Source organism: Bacillus rossius, chromosome 1 (genome assembly GCF_032445375.1).
Source record: "Bacillus rossius redtenbacheri isolate Brsri chromosome 1, Brsri_v3, whole genome shotgun sequence".
NCBI classification, from domain to species: Eukaryota; Metazoa; Arthropoda; class Insecta; order Phasmatodea; family Bacillidae; genus Bacillus; species Bacillus rossius.
Window position 1 is genome coordinate 74,129,957 of NC_086330.1, and position 20,762 is coordinate 74,150,718.

Sequence of the window (20,762 nt, forward strand, 5' to 3'; positions counted from 1 at the left end):
CGGCCGCGGGTAGCGACGACCCTTTAATCCGGCCAGGCACGCGTAGCATGCCTTACGTCAGTGGACTGCACGTGACACGACACGTGACGCCAGTGGCCGTGCGGGGCCGCCAAGCAGCTCCGAACCTGACATCGCGGTCTGGTCTCTCGCGTTCGCAATATTACTATATATCGCTTATCTTGTATCGCCTTAGTGTGAACGACGCCTAAAAGTTCTAAAAAAAATGACAATGTGCCATATAGCGGTCCCGTATAATCTCTGAGTGTATAAGACTCAGTACCTTTCACATCTTGGTTCCCCTTGGGTCCAGAACAGGGCTGGCGTGCTTGCACGGACACTGCGAGATGTCCAGCTGATTGTCTGCCCCATGCTTGCAGGACACCCATACATTACTGAGTGCGCTGCGGAAACAGTTCATAGAACTGTATTTTATGGAAGAGACTGGTTAACGATGGTAACTATGATTCATGCTTATTATCATAAGGTGCGGTAAAGCATCAATTCCACAATGTTTTGAGTGTTTTGCAATATAGCGATGGCGAGGTAGGAAGTGACTTCCAGCACGCTACATCATGCCCTCTCCTGACAGTTCATAACTCCATGGGCAAAAGTCTCGTCGCTAGACAGCGAGGTTATAAGAAATGGTGTTGGGTTCCGAACGGTTCCTGAAAGGAACCACTATCCTACAGGATTCTTGAAAATTTCATATTAAAACATGGAGTTAGGAATCGTCAGGAGACGGTGTACTGTGACGTATTTGAAGTCACTTTTTAACCTCGCCATTGCCATATTGTTCCGCCCAAAACACTGTGGAACTAATGCTTGGTTACGCCTGGTGATGGTTGTTAGTAAGTATTAATTAGAATCTCCGTGGTTAAAAACAGTCACTTAAAAAAAAGCTATTAAAACTGTTTCCACAATGCAAACACTACATTTAAGCCAATGTTTAGAGCGTCTAATCAATACGGCGCAGCAATTAGCTTAATAATAAAACGGCTTCACACATTTAACCATGCAATAATGCAAACGTGTCCACCCACTAGTGTTCGGCCATCTTGTCGACCTTTCGAATATTTGCAGGCTCCTTATAGACTCGCAGATGAGCCTCTCGTTGAAGCACAAGTCGCTGGGTCCTTCCATGCACCCTTGTGACTTTCGAGAGGCTTGTGGCGCTATCTTAGTGCAAATGTATCGATATTCTGTTTCTTAGCTATCAAATTGCTATCTACGCCCATTTATGTTTATCTATTACTGTAAAATATCAACTTTAAAGTGTAAAAATTGAAAATTGATCAAAATGGTAGTTGAAAACTGTTTTGTTCATTTTCATCGAAATGTTGAGACCTTTCTGGTAACTTTATGATGTGTGTCCATAGGAAAGCCCATGATTACGGTTAATGTAGGTAATGCACCCAATAATATACAGTTATTATTAATTTGAAAGCAAGGATTTCCAAAGACCTGCAAGAGCTGTAGCGAATATTGACAAAGTATACCAAATTCTCTAATTCTGCTTTAAAGAACACAGAAGACGCAGTGATTGAAGCCAAATGGACTGCTACAGAGTCAATCGTTTCCTCGCAGGTTCCCGTTGGGAAGTAAATTGTGATTGTTTTGTTGACTCTGGCGAGGCGATGCTTGAGAGAGTAGTTCATGTAGCTTGTCTCGGACATGACAGTTTTCACGAGTAAGTACTTCGTATCCTACTGCAACTGCTGTTTGTGAACTACTTGATGTGTTGCTTTGCAAGAGACAGTTGGTACCACTGACACTACTTTGACAACTGTCAATTATGAGACAAATTACGTGACAAAGACTACATAAGTTATTTCGCCCGTAGCGCGGAAGTGTTCACGGAAGAAACAGTTATAAAAAGAGGGCACTGAAGAGGAGTTTACACAGTTTCACAAACAGTCGTTAGCGTGTTTTTCCTGCTCCATCTGTTCCCTTCTCCGTCTCACTGTGCTTCTCCTTGGTCGTGACGTCACGAGCGGGTATTCCCTGCCCCTCCCGCCATTGGCCAACTTCCAGGAACAGGTCCTTGGCCTCCCCTACCAGCTGCGGCTGGGAAGACACAACAGGTTTCTGCGCTGTCCGCTGGTGTCGCTCGTCTGTCGCCTCCACCATTTTTGTCACGCCAACGTCATACATGTGTCGAACGTGATTGGTTAAAAATGTTTACGTCGCCGCCGTCTCGCTATTGTGACTCCATTACCCAAACCCTGCCCACTTAAATACACTTAGTTTAAGTTAGGTTAGAACAAAAATATTGTGATACTACCCAGGTCAAAAATAGTTGTTTCAAACTAATGTATTTTATAGATACTCAGACTAGCAAAATTAGTTCAATTTTGTATAGTTTAGTTTTTATAATTTAGTTTGTATAATTTAGTTTTTTCCACTCAAAATTATACAATTTAAATTAAAGTGACACAATAAAGTAACTATAGATATAAAGAGAGGCCAAACTGTTTTTTATGTTGCCTACCGAAGTCGATAAAAGTTAACTCATTATTATATATTAATATTTTTGAAGCTGAATTATACGATTCGTCCACAAGGCCGTTGGAGACGACTAACTCAAGGCCATTGGAGGAAGAATGGGCCATGGCCTATACTTAGAGGCCATCCCAGCACTTGCCTGGAGTTATTGGGTTATTTCGGAAACCGTAGTAAACCGAAATAAGCATGGCTCACCCAGAAATCTAACCCGCGTCCTTTGACGTGCAAGTGTAATATACCTACTAGATTAAGTACCCGGCGTTGCGCGGGCTTAACACATCATAATATAAGGAACTGCACTACCGAGTTTCAAGTCTGTAGGAATACACTTAAAAAAACGAGAAATTTTAATTTTAAGTCTCATCGATTGCACAATCTCGGTGCATCAAGGCTAGGTATCACCAAAACCGGGACGCCAATCTTTATCTAAAGGCCCTGTCACACTGTCAAATTTTAGCTTCCAACACCTTCCAATATGTTGGTTCCAATATCTTTGAGGCTTGTGACGTCACGTTAAACGTCACTATCGCAGCCATGTTTATTTGAGAGATGAAATTTCTAGAGTTTCCTTCAAATATTTTACGTATAGGACTGGTTCTAAAATATGTTGGATGTTGGATGGGATCAGCCAATCAGAGTTATCTAAAATAAAGCGGCCGCTTTTGTTTCCGTTTCCGAAGTGTAATAGTTTAAATATCAGCAATGGCGAATACTACATGGGAAAGAAATGCAGTAATTGAACTAATACTATTTTATTTCCAGCTGGAATAATTGGTATTGTATATTTTCCTCCAATTGAATCTGTATGTACGGAAGTGCAGGTTAATATATTTGACTAAAAAAAGTTACTGTAGTTTTGGAATATTATGGTCCTTAAAACAGAAAACATCTTGTATTCAACTTACGATCATTATTTTGATTGCTATACCAGTTTTGCTTATGTTCAGGTATTTTTGATACACTAAATTAAAACAGCAAGCATTGCGTACAAAATGTGCCATCGGGAATGAGGTATCAACTAGGATATGCATTTCGAAACTTTTACCTACAAATCCAAATTAATAACATCTAAAATAAATTTTAAAATATTTCAATTCAGAGACTTAATGTAACTAAAATTATTTTGGCTTACCCAATCAATCTTTCTTATAAGTCATTGTTCACCTTATTTCACAATAGCTGCTACTCTAAGTATTGTCTGGAATTTTCTGGAATATAGACTCATAATTTCCTAACAATAGATGGTACTGACCTATGTTAAAGCAGCATCTCTGAGTAAGCAAGTAGCTCTGGTGATTTGCAAGAAAGGCCTAGAAATATTAAAATTCTGCCTACGTATTCAATTATTATTATTTAAGTTTTGAAAGTAATACCATTTTTCGTGAATGTAAATATTTGTGTAGCAGATCCTTGTCAGTAGGCCTATACTTCCCAGGCTGTACGAAACAAGCTTACCTGGTCTAATATCTCATTTAAAAAATTATTTAAAAGAGATAATGTGACTGAGGTGAAGTTAGCTTGGCTCAGGTTGAGGTTTGTAACAGTAAATACACTTAATTCAAAATAAAACAAAATTGCCAATTTCTAAACACAGCAAAAATTAACACTTTCGCTTTAAAGTATAGGAACAATTTTGATGAAATACAAGTGAAAGTGTCCATACAACAGCAGCTAGTTGGGTGAGAAAATAAGCGGGAATGAGAAGGGATATTCCTACTTGCAGATTTACATTTAATTATATGTTTTATTCTTACTAAACATACCTTTAAATATTGTTTTTGAAGAGCACTATAAATTGCACCACAAATTGGTGTTGGTGATGGTGTTGTGTGGAATACTTGTAGAGAACATAAGGGACTTAAATGATTCCACTGTCGCCAAAAATCTTAATGTATCTGCCAGCCTCTGCTTTGCTGGTATAGACTGGCGCAAATGAGAATCCTTCTTTGCAATGCGAGACTCCATAATTGAAAGAAGATTAAAACTTTCAGAATCCATTCTTAAATAGTTCTGAAATGAATCGGCATCTTCGTATCGAAGTTCATGACAAAAAGGGGTAAAACACCTTTTGTTTGCCGGGAAAGTATCCACTGTCTTGTCCACCATCTGCGTTTCCTTTTCTTAGATTTCTCTGATAGTTTACTGACACTTGCTACAATTGCAATTACAGCTACAGCTTTTGAAACACTTTGATGCTCTTAATGCAGGCATTGCAAACACCTGGAAAACATAATTTTAAACTGTGTATGATCACAATATATCTAAATTTGAATATAACCTACTTAAAAAAGCCCGCGTTCCTTGACCCAAAATTTGTTTTTGATTCTAAATACTGTCATTTACAGTTCTCTACAGAATGTTTGGTTAAACGAGCTCACTCAAAGAAAATTGATAGTGTGAAATGACTTCAAATATATTTTACAGTGCTCATCAAATAATATTGAATACAATATATTTGAAGACGTATTTCATCCAAAATCACCCTTCAAATTTTGTTGTCCAATATATTGGAGACAATATATTTGACAGTGTGACAGGGCCTTTAATGTTTTGGGAAGGCTTGTAACCCCTAGCAAGACGTGACGGACGCACCAAACGATAACGCGTTACAAATTCAAAGTAACGCCATCTATTGAGGAAATTAATAACTAAACTGTTATTAGCGCCTTAAGTTCGTTAGCAGCCGCGACTCCACTAAGCGGAGTGGTTCCGCCAAGGAGGATATGAAGTTACAAAACCGTTCAATATGACCGTGAAGTGGACATAGAGAAATGACACAAACTCACTGCATGTATGTCTAAGACCTTCCACCTATGATTTTCTATTATCAAACTTAATTTACCCCTTTTTAACTCCCTTAGGGGTGGATTTTCATAATTATTTGTAGTCTATGTCACACTCCGGCCCATGTATATATGTGTGTGTGTGTGTGTGTGTGTGTGTGTGTGTGCAAAAATATCAATTCAATTCAAATAGACAAACACACTTTCGCATTTATAATATTAGTAGGTATTACCACTGCACCGCAGCGCTCTGGCGCACAGACGTGATTAACCAGGAATTACTTTAGTCTCGTCGCCAGCGAGATCATTGCTGAAGGATGAAGTATTAAAGCAACGAGAGAGGAGAGACGGGATGCATTTACCAGGGAACACGGGAGCGTCATGAGAAGACATGGCAACGTCCGCCACGCCACCACGTTTCCCACTCGCGAGCAACCCGGGGACCGAACCCGCGTCGGCCCTGGGAACTCAGCCGTGGGTGCAGTCACTCTGTACAACTCGTCAGAGCTTGGGGTTTGTCGTCCCGTGTTCTACCGAACAAACGATTCGTTTGGTCTGTGTTGGTCTGTGTGCTTGTTATCTTCCGTTTGCTGGTGCAGATGAAAATTGCATAATCCCTATCCCTACTGATATTGTAAATGCGAAAGTGAGTTTGTCTGTTTGTCCTTCTTCAACGCAATAACGGAGCAACAGAACATAATTTTTTGCATATATAGTAGATAGTTTATGTACCGAAAAGAGACATAGACTACATATAATCACAGAATAAATAATTGGTAACAGAAGCGACAAAGTGGATTTACCCGCGTACTCGCTCATCGTTTGTTTACTTTTCGGTCGCCATCTTTTCGGGGCGCGTTTAGCCAATGCTGGGATAGCAGTTTAGTCGGATTTGAATTAATTACTGTATAAGTTAGTGATTGCGAGTGAATTCTGGCATTGTAAATGATTTAGTTATGTATGCTTCACATTTGCGTACATTGATTAAGATTATACAAGGATTTTTTGTTTGTTTTGTATTGACGTCTAATATCTTTGTACAAACGTGTACACACAGAAGATCTGACAAAATGACATAATGATATGTTGTCCTCCCATTAAGAGCTAAAATTTACAGACAAGAAAGTTTCTTCAGTTAGTGTCAATAAGAAAATGGTTAAGTAAACTTAAATGTCAAATTAATTTGTGTTATGAGATTCTACTTATTTAATAAGCCAAAAAAGTAGGTAGCTATTTAGGCCTACGTTAGAAATACCTAGATATGATGTGCATTTACAAAGTTTATTATAAGTATGTAAATACATATTTTATACGTGTTAACTTCATAACGTAGGGGCCAATTAAAAGCAACGACTTAAAGAAATTCACTCTCAACAATATTACATTAGGCCTACAGGAAAATAAATCACACGTATGTTAAGTGTGGCATTTGTAATATAAATGGCATATTAAATTATAGACAAAAATCACTCTACATTTTGATTGCTGTAGTCTTAGGTGCATTATGGCAATAAATAAATAAATAAAGGCATCGAGACACGTTGCATGGCAGTAAGCACAGAGTTACACAAATATCACACATTCTTTCCAGCAAACGAGATGAACAAGAAGATGCCTACTGGCTTTCAATCATTATTTAATAACATGTCGACGAGTTACACCAAAAATTATGCATTCTTTCTGAAATAAATTTGCTCGGCATTTACTGCACAATTCCCTGAATCACGGAACACAAGGCTAGAATGCGCACGAACTAGCTTATTTATTCCAATACAAAAGAATAATGTTGATTGGAATCACGCATGAATACTCTAAATACTATGAATTCAATCATATTTGTGAACTTTAGGACGAATTATTGTATTTACTACCACACAAACTGTTCATTAAATCATACGACCCTTACTTTCAATGGGAAAACATTGTTTATTTACATTCGTGTACGCCCCGAGAGCATCAGATTGCTGATACGCACTAACCAAGGATAAAACCACATTTTGTCGCTTCTGTTACCAATTGTTTATTCTGTGATATAATTATGAAATTCCATCCATAAGAAAGATAAAAACGGGTAAATTCTGTTTTATAATAGTAAATCATAAGAGGTAGGGCATTTCTCTATGTCCACCACACGGTCATGTAGTAAGGTCTGGCAACTTCCTATCCTTCTCCTTGGCGAAAACCATCCGCTTAGTGAAGCTCGCGGCTGCTAGCGAACTAAAGGCGCTAATAACAGTATAGTTTAGAATTTCCCTTGAATTTGTAACGCGCTATCGTTTGGTACGTCCGTCACGTCTTGCCTAGAGGTTACCTGCCTTCCTAAAAAATGAAGCAGAAGACTGGCATCCCGATTTTGCTGTTACATATCCTTAATGCACCGAGACTGTGCAATCAATGAGACGTTAAAATTAAAAATTTCCCGTTTTTAAAGTGTATGTCATACAGTCTTGAAAGTCAGTAGTGATGTTACTTATATTACGTTGTGTTTAGCCCCGGCAATGCCGTGAACTTCAGCTAGTAATTAATAAGTAATGTAATAAATGCGTGTTCGCCCCTGAATGCGAGGCCGCCGATTCATAATATTGCCATCCGGGGCAGTAAGCGTGGGCGAGGCCAGAAACCGAAGTTTCTATAACTCGCTAAGTGCATAGTAAATCAGGTGCACCCCACACTGGTGAAGAATCATTTGAATCGACGGCGGGGGTGCGTGTCTTGTGGGATAAGTTTGGCACACGGGCCTGTGTGTGTGCTGGTAGGTTGTGTAATGCTATAAAAGTTGAATGCGAGGCTCTCTACACGTACGCAGTTGTTCCGTCATGGAGTGTCCCTGTGGGACTCGGATCTGGAGGTACGGCACACTGTCGCGTGAAACAGAGATGAAGACGTGTTGTGTTTCAAGATCTGGTACTGCGATTTTCATTCATAAAAATAATTTCGAAAACATTCGTATTAGCCACTTTGACCTACAAAAATAAATTTAGAGTTGAACCACGAGAACAGAACCAGCACTCTGACCAGATGTCTCGAGCAGTTTTGAATCGCGTCCTTGCCGTTTGAAGGCCGTCCTCGCCAGACGTTTTCAGATCCCAGCGCGGTGCATATTATTGAAAATTAATATTGATGGAATTTCACTTGTTCTTTTAAAAATTTAACAAAGGGTTTTAAATTTTTATTGGCCTAACCTGTTATTATTTTCATGCTTACACTTTTTTATATGGAAATTATTTGAATTTTCGGGTACAAAGTAACGGAAAACAAAGACATAATAGTGCCCAAAAGGAAATGATGAAAACTTAATTATTAAAATATTTCTTACTAAACACTACTTTCATCTGATTTTAGAGGTTTATTCTGTACTTATGGAGCCTCTCTTTGACAGATGCAGACGGTGCAGTCTAACCTGACTGATCTCAAGGCGGACAGATCAGCAGGTATCGTGGGGCGAGGAGACTCTCACCGGGAATGGAGACGCGCAGTCCCTTGGGCTTGAGGGCCTCCAGGGTGGGCTCCGGCACGGTGTAGTACTGGAACTGCGCCGCCGCAGCTGCCAGTCCGGCCGCTAGGAGCGCTAGCGTGGCGAGCGTCATCTCGCGTGTCTTCTGGCGCCGGCCGCGACCAACACTGCGGGCCTCGACGGCATCCGCGCCTGGAGACTGGCCTCCCCTCCTCCGAGCTCCCCTTCCGCCATCTTGCAGCGAACCTGCTGACGTCACGAGTCCCGAAGGTCATGGCGCACCGCTGTCGCGTCCACGCTCGGTGGCCACATCGCTCCCAGACACAAGAAATGTTAAAATTACGGGTGCGTCGGTAGTAAAAGGGATGGCGGAAAACACCGTTAGTCGGGTGGAATGGGAATGTGTGTGTGGGGGGGAAAGGGGGTTATTGCCCCCCCCCCTTCCTTTTACAGCTGGCAGAGTGAGTCGATACGATGACGTTATCAGAGGGTAACGAAAATAGTGTAAAGCTGGGTTTACGATTGATTTCCTTAAGAATTATAACAACATCGAGCACACGATTAAGTCAAAACTACATTTTCCAGTTTATGATTGACATAGAAGTCGTTAATTCTAACCAATCACAGCACAAAATCACATGGTCGGCCATTGTTCGAAACGGAGAAGCAGGTTTGAAATAGGTTATTGACAAATTGGATATCTATTTTTCGAAATGGATGATGATTACAAATGACAAATATACGAATTCTAACCCAAAATACTGCCTCGCTCGGTCCAATAATAAGACATAAACTTCCGGTTGAAAGGTTCCGGTTTGTTGTGATTGGTCGCTTCCCTTAAGTCTTAACGAAAAATATAAAATATAACCATTTCTGTTAAGTCTTAAGTCATCATATAGTTCGCACACGACCCGTCAAAATTCACACACGACAATCATAAACCATTCCACTAGTTTACATAGAGTCATATGGTAAGTACACGACTAAGTCTTAAGTCTTAATTCTTAATTTTCAATCGTAAACCCACCTTTACGCTCAGATGATAACGTAACGTACAACGAAGGGTTGGAGGTGCTGGGGAGGAGGTTCAGGAGAGAGGCGTTAAGATATGTTTGCATTATAGTATACATGCATACTACCCCACTCGCATACTTACGCATTCGCGTATTTACGCTCTCGCATACTTGCTCACTCACATACTTTGATACTTACATGCATTTTACAGTCTTGTCTCTCTTCTAATGCACGTGGCGGCTACGCTCCCGTGTGTATTTTAGCGCTGCATCGTCGACAACGATGAGAGACGATTACAAGCAAACTCACGGCTCGCCCCAGCACCTGCCTGGCATGACTTGGTCAACAATGGGAACCCGGGATCAGGGATTCCAACCCGGTTCGTTTAGAATGCGAGCGCAGTGGCTTACGACAATGAAACGCACTCTAAGAAGTACACTAAAGTCATTCCTCACCCATTATCGCTAAATCCGGGTAAGAAATTCATGTAAATCAACATAAACGAATTTACGAAACATTTATTTTGAAAGAGGGAAACTATCAATAATTTAAATGCATGCGCTTCTTAACACGTTCAAAATACCAATTTTATAACTTGTGGAACAACCTTTGAGGGCACCAGTGGGGCCTGCACCAGGACCGCGCAGTGCTGCCAACTGCGAGACAAACTCCGCGGAGCGTTCGGCTCAGAGCGAGAGTGTGAGATCCCACCTGCTGTAGTTACGAACTTACTTAACGGAAAATAAACACAAATACACCGAAATGGTAACCTCAGTGCATAGTGAAGCTCTCCGAAATAGCACAGTAGCACATGGCTACGGACTACCTATCTCGTTAAAGAGTTAGTGAAAGGGCATCTGAGCCTCCTTGCCGCTGTGGCAGAGGCGCATTCAAGTCCGACATGACACGACACGACACAGGCCTCACCCCAAGCGACGAAGGAATACCACGTGGTTTCCGGCCGGCTTCCCGCCGCAACACGCCTGTATCAGTGCTATCAGTGCGGTTTGCACTCTTCGACACAGCTGCTGGCGTGCAGCCAGTGATTCCTCGCTAGTGTCCACAGACCTGCAGGGTTCACCTTCTTGGGTAGTACATGCAAGCTTGTGCACAAAGCGATGTCTTTTCTTCATTAGCCGCTGCCACATTCTACCTTCTGTGCGGATTGCATGTGATTGTGTCATGCGGGTTTTCCTTATTTTCTAATTGCTTTCCTAAATTGCAGGGCTCGCCGAAGCCCAGTGAAAAAATAAAAATGTGGTTAAAAATTATAATAGACTCAATTTTAAACCTTCTCCAAATAATATTTTGCAAGTCTTGACAACTGTTTGTGTTGCCCTAACTGATTCAGTCAAAACTACTGAAATATCACTAATTGGTGCCGACTAACTACTAATAAACACTACCTTCATAAATGCAATTAAATGAACCAAGTGTAAATTATGTGTGTTATAAATGTCGAAGAGATCGTGCAGTTCTAATAACGTGTAAAGTGGCCTTCATTTTTCAAGTCCCCTTCCTTCCAGCCAAGCCCCTGCAGCGCCTCCGGTTCGCGGGAGATCAGAGCTCTGGTTCAACCCTCGCCGGGCAGATCTCGTACTGGTTTGCTCCTGTGTGGGGGTCGTCTGCACGTGACTCTGGTCTTGAGATGAGAATGGAGCCGACGGAATGAATGCAGGGTGGAAACGGGAGTTTACGACAACGTCCGCCACGTCTTCCACTCGTATACAACCCGGGCGCTAGCCTGCTGACCTGCCGAGTGCTGCACATAAAGGCCAGATTTTCTTTTTAGCCATTGAGGTTTAGCTCAGGGAAATACCATTCCTGGGGGCAAGTAGTTTTCGTGAAAAATGAATGTTCATTAGACTAAAAAAAAATTGTTTGCGCCAGAGGTTTCTTCCTTGCAATTAGCGGCCATCTGCAAGAGAAGCCATTGCCTTATTTGGGCGCACCATTCAGAATACATTTTGTTGGGTGTATGCAGTTTATATAATAATGCGTTGGTCAACAAGTAGGCCTACTGTTTGTCTTTTATTACACATGGTAAACATCACACAAACAGCAATGGTCGCGACATACACACGTAAACCTGATACAGGAAAAAAATAGGAGCGGGGATACACCACTAGAGTCAAGTTAAAGTTTAAACAATTTACAAACCAACACTTCCCATTAAATTGTTTGAAAGTAGGTACCAAAAACAATTTAAATTCATGACATTAATAAACAAACACACTCAATATAGGAACAAGCAAGCAATAAACCAGCTTTGATAATAAACACAATACATAATTTAAAACCTCATCATTTAAGACCTATCATTTTGATGAAGTGGTTATGTTCTACCCTGGTTAGAGGCTTTGTCAAGATGTCTGATATGTTGTCTTTTTGATAAATAATCAACATTAATAGTTTTGTCTTGGAAATGCTCCCTAACAAAGTGATGCCTGATGTCTATAGGCTATGTATGGATCTTACATTGTTTTTAGCTGGATGTAATGCCCCTTTGTTGTCACAATACACAAGGGATGGCTTGCATTCATTTCGGGTTGCAGTTCACCGCACAATGTTCTAAAACACAATACTTCTTGAACAGTGAAACTGAGCGCCATGTATTCAGCTTCGACCGTGCTCAAGGCAACCATTCTTTGTTTCTTACTAGCCCATGAAAACAGTCCGGCCATGAACTTCAGCCAGTGATTGAGTGTCTGTTATTGTTGTAACTCCACCAATCTGCATCGCTGTAGCTAAGTAAATCATGGTTTCCTTTTTTATCAAACTCTAATTTCAAGTCTCTAGTCCCTATCAGGTAGCTGAACACCTTCTTGACAGCAAGCCAATGGCATTTATGTGGGTGGTTGTAAAATTGACTTAAGCAATTAACAGCACAAAATATGTCTGGAACAGGTACAAGAGACTGCCAATAGCTTGCTGGTATGGTACTGTCTTACCATAATTCACAGTCACTATCATATTCCGTTCCGTTTTGCAAAGGGTCCCTAAGGGTGGTCTGGACTCCATTGGGATTGAGACGAAGTTTCAGTCCGACAAGTCAAACTTATGAAACGTGCTGTCTATATAGTTCCTCTGGTCAATGAAAAGTTGTCCATTTTCTTTGTCCCTGTTGATTTTCATACCTAGACCATTTTCTCTCGGACCGAAGTTTTTGACGTCGAGTTCCGATTCTAATTACCTCTGGACTTGCCTCTGAATTTTCGGTTCATTCGTGAAGATTATAAGGTCATCAACATATATGGCACATATGAACACACCTTTGTTAGTATGTTGATAGTAGACACAAGGATCTACTTAGCCCCATCCTTGTAAGGACTTTGTTTAGATGACGATTCCAGCACCTTCAGCCAAACCTTGCCAGGAAGCCTCCTCTCGAGCTCTTCTGGCCATGTAAATAATCAGTTTTCACATCCATATGCACTATCACAAGGTCTTCCATTACTGTCAGTGCAAAGAGGTATCTTAGTGAAGTGTGTTTAATCACTGGTGAGAAAGTTTCTTCATAGTTGACGCCGCCGTCGGTGCTCCCTCTGAGAGCACAGGCCGTTATGTGTCCTCAACACCTGAATCAGTGTCAGTGCGCCGAACACGCCCGCGCGTGTAGTTTAGCGCAGTGCCTCGAACGGCGTGACGACAGTCACGGCCATCTAAATGCACGAAGCGCCCGGCCGGGTGTGGCAATGCGCAACAGGTATTCAGTGCACATGCAAATGATTTAACAAACAGAAACTAACAATTCTAATAAGCATAAAAATTGTCTGTAATTAATTAATGATATTGTAAATTATTTCCGTTCACAAAACTGGCCGGCATCGCCTTCCCGCGCTCCGTAGTTTTCCCGCGCGTTTTCCTCCCCTCCCTGGCCCGGTTGCCAGGGAGAGTCGTCAGTCGCCATCCAGCACTCACCAGGGCCGGCAGCCCCGCGCACGGGGAGCATTCAGTTTTCGCGCCAGTTTCCACGTTTAGCATCAATAGGTAATTATCTCCGAAACCACTTTCTACAGCTCCCCGGTCGGCCCTAACCGGCCGTACGACATGTCGTGCGGTCCTTAGATAAAGTGTGCAACCCGACCACGGGTTTTTCTGCGTATACGTAATTATGTGTTTTTAGGCGGCCCGCCGAAGCGCCTGCGCCTCACGATATAAAACCTCCCCACGGAGAATTAGAACTTTGCCCACGCAGGGCGGCATTGCGCCAAACGCGTAACTGAACTTACGAACGCTTCAACCCCTGGGACGTGCAACGGACGTGAACGAGAGACCACGTTGGGTCCCGTCGCGCCCGTTCCCAGTTTAAACGTGGCCCACGCCACTACGAGAACCAGTCTCGCATCACGTGATCATTAGAATTCTGGAGACCGTTCCCACTTCGAGTCCGGGACGTACTAATAATTATTCAGTGTTAATTGCCGTGTTTCAGATTAGTGTATGTCATCATCATCATGTCCCTGTATAATTCAGTATTAATTGTTAACTCGCCTAGACAGTAACAGTTCCACGTCGTAAGTAAATTACGAACTACCATGTGTTATGCACCAGACTTGCCGCGCCACGAACCGTTTTCACCGTAGCTCAGGATAGCCTGCACCCCTCGGTGGATCAGTCCTCGGAACGCCGTGAGACGTAATCAGTGCCGCCATTCGAGGGCCGTGTAGGCGGAGTGAAGGTTGACGACGATACGGCCAGTCACGTGCCAGGGCCTTGTGTAACGTTCTGTAACGTGTGCTACCGGAATAAAACACTTAAAGTTACGTGTGCATTTCATTAATACGGCGTCCTGGGAGTCCATTACAGCCCGGGGGGCCCTTTGTCGACGCGTCCCTGCCTGCAGCCACGAGGCCAGGAACCCCGCCCTTGAGACCAAATTCACTTTGTATAAATTTAATTAACCAAATTTCAGGACAGGCAGTGGGGACGGCGACATAGTTTATACCGAGCTTCTGTCCGCAACCCTTGACTACTAGTCTAGCCTTGTATTTAGGTTCCTTGGAGTCCAGATTTTTAATTTTGAACGCCCATTTTGATTTGAGAGACTTTGTGCCATCTGATAAGTATACCCACTCGTAAGTTTTATTACTAACAAATGACGATAGTTCTTCATCAATTGTTTGCTCCACTTTGCAGCTTGTGGACTTATATCAAAGCTTCCCCTGGTGTGAGGGTCTTGTTTTCTGCAATGAAGTAAGTCACAATATATGGATCGACAGCTTTAGGCCTTGGGATGCGATGAGATCTTCTTAACTGTTGAGAACTGAAGGTTTCTTCAAGGCCATCATTTTCCCATGAACCCCTTGAAGGACTCTTCTTTTTAATCTGGAGCGATTTCCCTGTACTGCTTCGATTCTCGTTCTTGAGAGATAAGTTTTTCATTATCACCAACAGTTTGTGAGGTAGGCTCGCCTTCTCTCACAATTGCTGGCATTTCGTTGAGCTTATTTTCTTCTAAGAACAAATGTCTCTGCTGATAGTCACTGGTTTAGTCATTGGATTGATGAGGCGATAACCTTTCGTGTTATCACAATAACCAATGAATATCAGTTTCTCGGATTTGGGATTTCATTTTTTTCTCTTCTCTCTTGGAATTTGGACCATGGCTTTACAACTGAAGTAACTGAGCTTGGGCTTCATTGAATACCAAGCTTCAAACAGTGTCTTTCCTTCAATGGCTTTCGTCGAGCTTCTGTTGTTGAGATGGACAGAAATCGCTACTGCTTCGGCCCAATACACTTTTGGCAGTCCTGCATCTTGTAATAAGCACTGTGCCTTTTCAACAATTTTCCGAATAGCATGCTCCGCGACCTAGCTCTGCTGTGGTGAAGCTCTGGCGGTGCGTTGGTGTCTAATGCCCTTCATTTTCAGGAAACTGCAGAACCCACTGTTTACGAACTCTGTCCCATTATCTGAAGATTTTTATTTCGTGATGCTTCTGGTTTTCAAAAAGTGCACATTATTCTTTTAACAAATAACAGACCTGATCCTTTGACCTCAGGAAGTACATATTTATGTACCGAGAATAATCTACTATGAGGACAAAAAATTACTTACTGCCTCCAATAGATTCTGTCTTCATGGGACCACGTAAGTCCGTATGCACCAGTTCCAAGGGTTCCTTTTCTATAAAGATACTTTGTTTGAATGGAAAAACGAGATGTTTGCCTTTGACACAAACATCACATGGGGCCTTGCTTGTCTGCAGGTTCTGCACTCCATCTGCCATTGTTTTTAATAAGTTCATATCTTTTCTGTTTAAATGACCTAACCTGCGGTGCCATAGATCTTCACCACAAGTGACAGCATACACTATATCAACACATGGAGACTGCACTGTGTCTAACTGATAAATGGCATGTTTCAATGATGCCGAGGGTATCAGTTCATCATTTGAGTTCAGTATTTTACCACCATTTTTATGAAAAAAAAAATTTCCTTTGTTTATGATTTTACTTACTGAGAGTAGGTTGGCTGCTATGTCAGGAGCATTATACACCTCGTGTGCTGTGATGAGGCTGGTCTTGTCATTGACTGACAACTCAATATCAACCTTTCCCACAGATTCTGTAATGAGATGATTGCTGTTTGTCATTAGGATTTATAGCTTAGATTCGGACACACAATTCTCTAAATTATTTTTTGTGAAATGCACTGATGCACACGAATCTAAATACCACTCTGTTTCACTGTTTTCCATGTTTGTTAGCATACATGCTAAAAGTGCATTGTTGGTTTTATAGTCGAAATCACTATCACTCGTTCTTTCATTTACCTTTAACTTGACACGACAATCTGCAGCAAAATGTCCTGTCCAATTTTAGTTGTAGCATTTGCGAGGTGCTGCATGGGGTTTGTTTTGTTTGTTGTTGTTCAATGACGATCGATTACTGTAGAGTGCTGTATCGATGTTGGATGATCGAAATTGGCTTGAACTAGATTTTACTTCTTGTAGCAATTTGAATTTAATGGCATCAGCTGTAATTGGAATTCCTGAGCTCTCCAAGGCCATTATCATGTGTTCGTACTCTTCCGGGAGACCTGCTAGCAATAAAATCCCAACCAATTCATCAGATATCTCAAACTTAATATCATGTAGGCATTGCGCTGTTGAAGTTATTTTATTCACATATTCAACTGATTTGCAGTTATCTAAAAGCGAGTCAATATTAATCAATGCAACAACCCGACTTTCCAAGCGAGGCCAGAATCTTCAAATAGCATTTGGATCTTATTCCATCCTTGCTTTGATGTTTCACAGTTTTCATAGTAGTGGATTAAATACTTTTCTACCAGTTAGAAATCTTGGCTAATGCCTTGCGATCTTTCTGTATCGCTTCATCTTCCTAGGTGTTTCGTTGGACAACACCCCACTGGACTAAGCTTAACAAAGCTTTCATAAGAAATTTCCAAGTTGTGTAGTTTTCACGACCTTACAGTTTTTCCTCAAAGGACCGACTGTCCAACACCATGACACCACGATGCAAAATGTTAATAATATCCGCACTCCCGTGTCGACCGAACTCTTTAATCCTGACTGATTGACACACCTGGGCCCGTAACCTTTGTTGGGTGTATGCAGTTTAGATAATAATGCGTTGGTCAATAAGCACTGATTTCTTTTACCTACTACACATGCCAAACATCATACAAACGGCAATGGCCGCGACATACACACAATAACCGGATACAGGAAAAAAACAGGAGTGGGGATACACCACAAGTCAAGTTAAGGTTTAAACAATTTACAAACCAACACATTTGCTTCCGCACCAAATGCTGTTATTTATGTGCAGACAGAAGACATGTGACGCCGTCCCCACTACCCCTGATTACTTAGACGTGATTTTGTTCAGTTCGTGATCTCAGGGAAGGTTCGGCCTTGTGGCTAGAGGTAGGGGTCAACGCAGTAGGGCCCCCCGAGCTGTTGAGGCCACTCAGGACGCCTGAATAATAACACAAAACTTCTTCAGATAGTTGGTGAATTTAATACAGCACAGCCCAATACATGGTGCTGCCCGTTCTGGCCGTAACGGTTTGCCCGACGCGACTAGTCACACACGCAGCTCACTTCCTCAGTGGCGGCTCACGATTCTTATGCACGTGAGGGGCAGACTCGTTTACGTGATGCGAAAATTACAAAAGACACTCTGACATGGCACACGATATTTTGAAGCACAATACACTACACTAATACCTAGCTCTGGATTAAGTTTGGTGGCGCACTGCCGTACGACGGTGATACATAAGCCCTGACATGACGAATTACACTTAGGCGAACAACTATTCCACTAATACATTACACTTGATAAACTGGGCTAGCAGCACGTAGGCCCGTGTCTCCGGCGACTCTACGTGGTGTCTAGGTGTGTCCCAGGGACTGAATCATTATTAAGTCTGATAGCACGTGTCGCCTGCTGGCTGCCCCATGCGGGCCAAAACTAAATAGCCGGTAGGCTAGGTTGGGCGTGAAGCGCCGACGTAAAACCACATAATCTCCCCACAGTACTTACGTATGACGTGGAACACTCATCTTGAGCACTGATTGAATTAAGTTAAGTACCTCATGGTAAATTTAGGCCGACCGCAGAACTGTACGTAAAAGGTTGAAAAGAAATTACACTATGGAATACTACATGTCGGTGAATGCAAAGGTTGAAGGTTCCGCGTTGCGCGCAGGCTGCCGGCCTGGGTGAGCTCTCGAAGGACACTGCCTGTGTCGCCGCGCGCGACCCCCCTCCCCCGCCAGCCCTCCCGCGGAAACGTGTGAATTTCGCGGGAAACTGAACCGGCCAGGTTCGGGACAAATCGCACAGTGAAACATGGTTTTGCAAAGACTGAATTATTAATTAATAAAAAATAATGTTTAATAAAATCCTGTGGAAAAACATAATTATAACAATTTGTTGTAGTGCGGCGGAAGGATATGCCACACCCGGCCGGATCCTTGCGCCGGTGTAGCACTCGTTGTATGGCGTTCGCCTCGTCGCACGAACTGCACTTTGCTGCGCGCACGGGCGCGTTCGGTGCACACGCTTTTGCGAGACGTTGATGAGGCATAGCAGTCTATGCGACAGAGGAGCATTGGCGGTCGGCGTCAAATGCCCCCCCTTCTCTGAGACCGCTATGTGCATCAACGCCTCGCTTCACACGCTGAGCACTTCACTGACGTTCGCCGCACTGCGAGCCCTACACTACGCGGCGGAGTGGATGGTGTGTTGTGATGTAAACATTCTGCCCTGAATACCTCTCCCACTCAATGAATGCTAAGGGGTTATGCCCTGACCCGTGTCCTTTCCCCCCCTGGGACTGGGCAGCGACGTGCGCCTCTTCTAGCTCAATATGGTGACAAGTGGGTGGGGGGGTCAGCGTGGTCGGGGTGTGGCAGGGTGGTGGAATGGATGAGGTGGGCGGGGGGAATGATAGGGGTCCGGCCACGAGTGTTGGCACCCCTGGATCGCCCCTTATGGGCCGCGCCCGGGTGGAGTAGCTCGACGGGGACCTGGACCACTCGTAATCCGCCAGGTAGGCCGGGGGTCGGCGGGCCCTCTGTGGTCGTGTGGTGGGGACTGTGCTGGTAGGGGTCTCCACTGGGCAGAGTGTGGTAGGTTCCCTCGTGTCCGGTTGGGTGGTCGGGCAGCTCGCCTCCACGGCGGGGACAGGTGCGAACTCTACCGGCTCGCTGTCGTCCGCGCAGCACGTCCTGACCGGGGCCCGACGTCTGCGGGTGGGGCGCCTATCCCTACTGTCCGGCTCCTCCCCATCCTCGGGCTCGTCCACGGACACCCGGAACGTGGCGTCCGCCAGGCTGAGGTCCAGCGGCCACAGTGGCTCGTCGTCCTCCTCCTCACAGACCTCCTCCCCCTCCTCGTCAGGAAACCAGACCAACGGATTCCCCACCTCCTCGGGGACGTGCGGAACTGTGGCCAGCGGCACCGGGGACCTGCTCGGGGTGTCCCGGAGGTCGGGTTGGGTGCACTCATGTGCCTGATCGGGGCTACCCACGTCTGTGTCGCCCGTGTGCATGTCCCCCCGGGTGGTGGGTTCAGGTTCTGCTCCTTCCCGCGGCGTATCTGTAGCTTCCTGGAGTGTGGGGGATGGTGAAGAGGGGGTCGTTGGGCCAACTCTGACCCCGTGCGCGACTACGCGCAGGTCATCCCGGTGCACTTTAGCGGGCCGCCCCCTTGGCGTCCGGACCGCATAGGATAAGGGGCCCGTCCTCCACAGGACCTCCCGCGGCTCCGACCATCGGGGCGCCAACCCCGCACAAAAGTTACGCGCCCCAGAAGACAAGTGGTGCTGCCTGACATATACCAGCTGACCTGGCTGGATGGGGGGTGGGGGGTGACTACTCATGGGCGTGTGGGCCGCCAGGAATTGGGCCTGCCGTTGTCTGGCGTGCTCCCTCCCCTCCTCATGATTGGGGCGCGCCACCGTGCCCATGGCGACATCGGCTACCCTGCTTTCCCCGGGCAACGCCAAGTTCTTCCCGTACAGGAGCTCGGCAGGAGAATGACCGGTGACAGCGTTGGTGCGGCGCCGGAGGCAATACAACAGCTTCGGCAGGTGGACGTCCCATTTGGAGTGGTCGTCCCCCAACCTCAGCCGCAGCTGCGCCTTGACCTCCTGGTTCCGCCTCTCAGTGGGGTTGGCCTGGGGATGGTAAATGGGGGTGGTGTGGTGGTCGAGACCCCAACGGCGACAGTCAGCTCTCCAGCGCCTCCCGCTGAACTGACAGCCGTTGTCCGTCAACAGCACGCGCGCGAAACCATACCGCGGGAATATCTCGTGGTCCAGCAGGGCGGCTATGGTTCCGGCACGCACGTTGGACACCGGGAAGGCCTCGACCCACCGGGTGAAAATGTCTGTGATGACGACCAAGAACCTCCTTCCCCGGGTGGTCCGCGGGTAGGGCCCCATTATGTCCAGGGCCAAGGTGTGAAATGGGTCGCGGGGCCGGCGGGGACGCTGCTGCTCCACCCCGTCAGACCGCCTCGTCTTCCTCT

General features: G+C 44.4%; 1 protein-coding gene across 1 annotated transcript in view; it reads right to left on the minus strand.

Annotated features, from left to right (window-relative positions):
• The window catches only part of LOC134537772 (beta-1,3-glucan-binding protein 1-like), a 68,168-nt gene that overhangs the window by 44,459 nt on the left and 2,947 nt on the right, over positions 1-20,762 (minus strand). Inside the window, exon 2 of the mRNA XM_063378555.1 lies at positions 8,743-8,985. Coding sequence (XP_063234625.1) covers positions 8,743-8,985 — 243 coding nt within the window. The remainder of the gene's footprint in view (positions 1-8,742; positions 8,986-20,762) is intronic.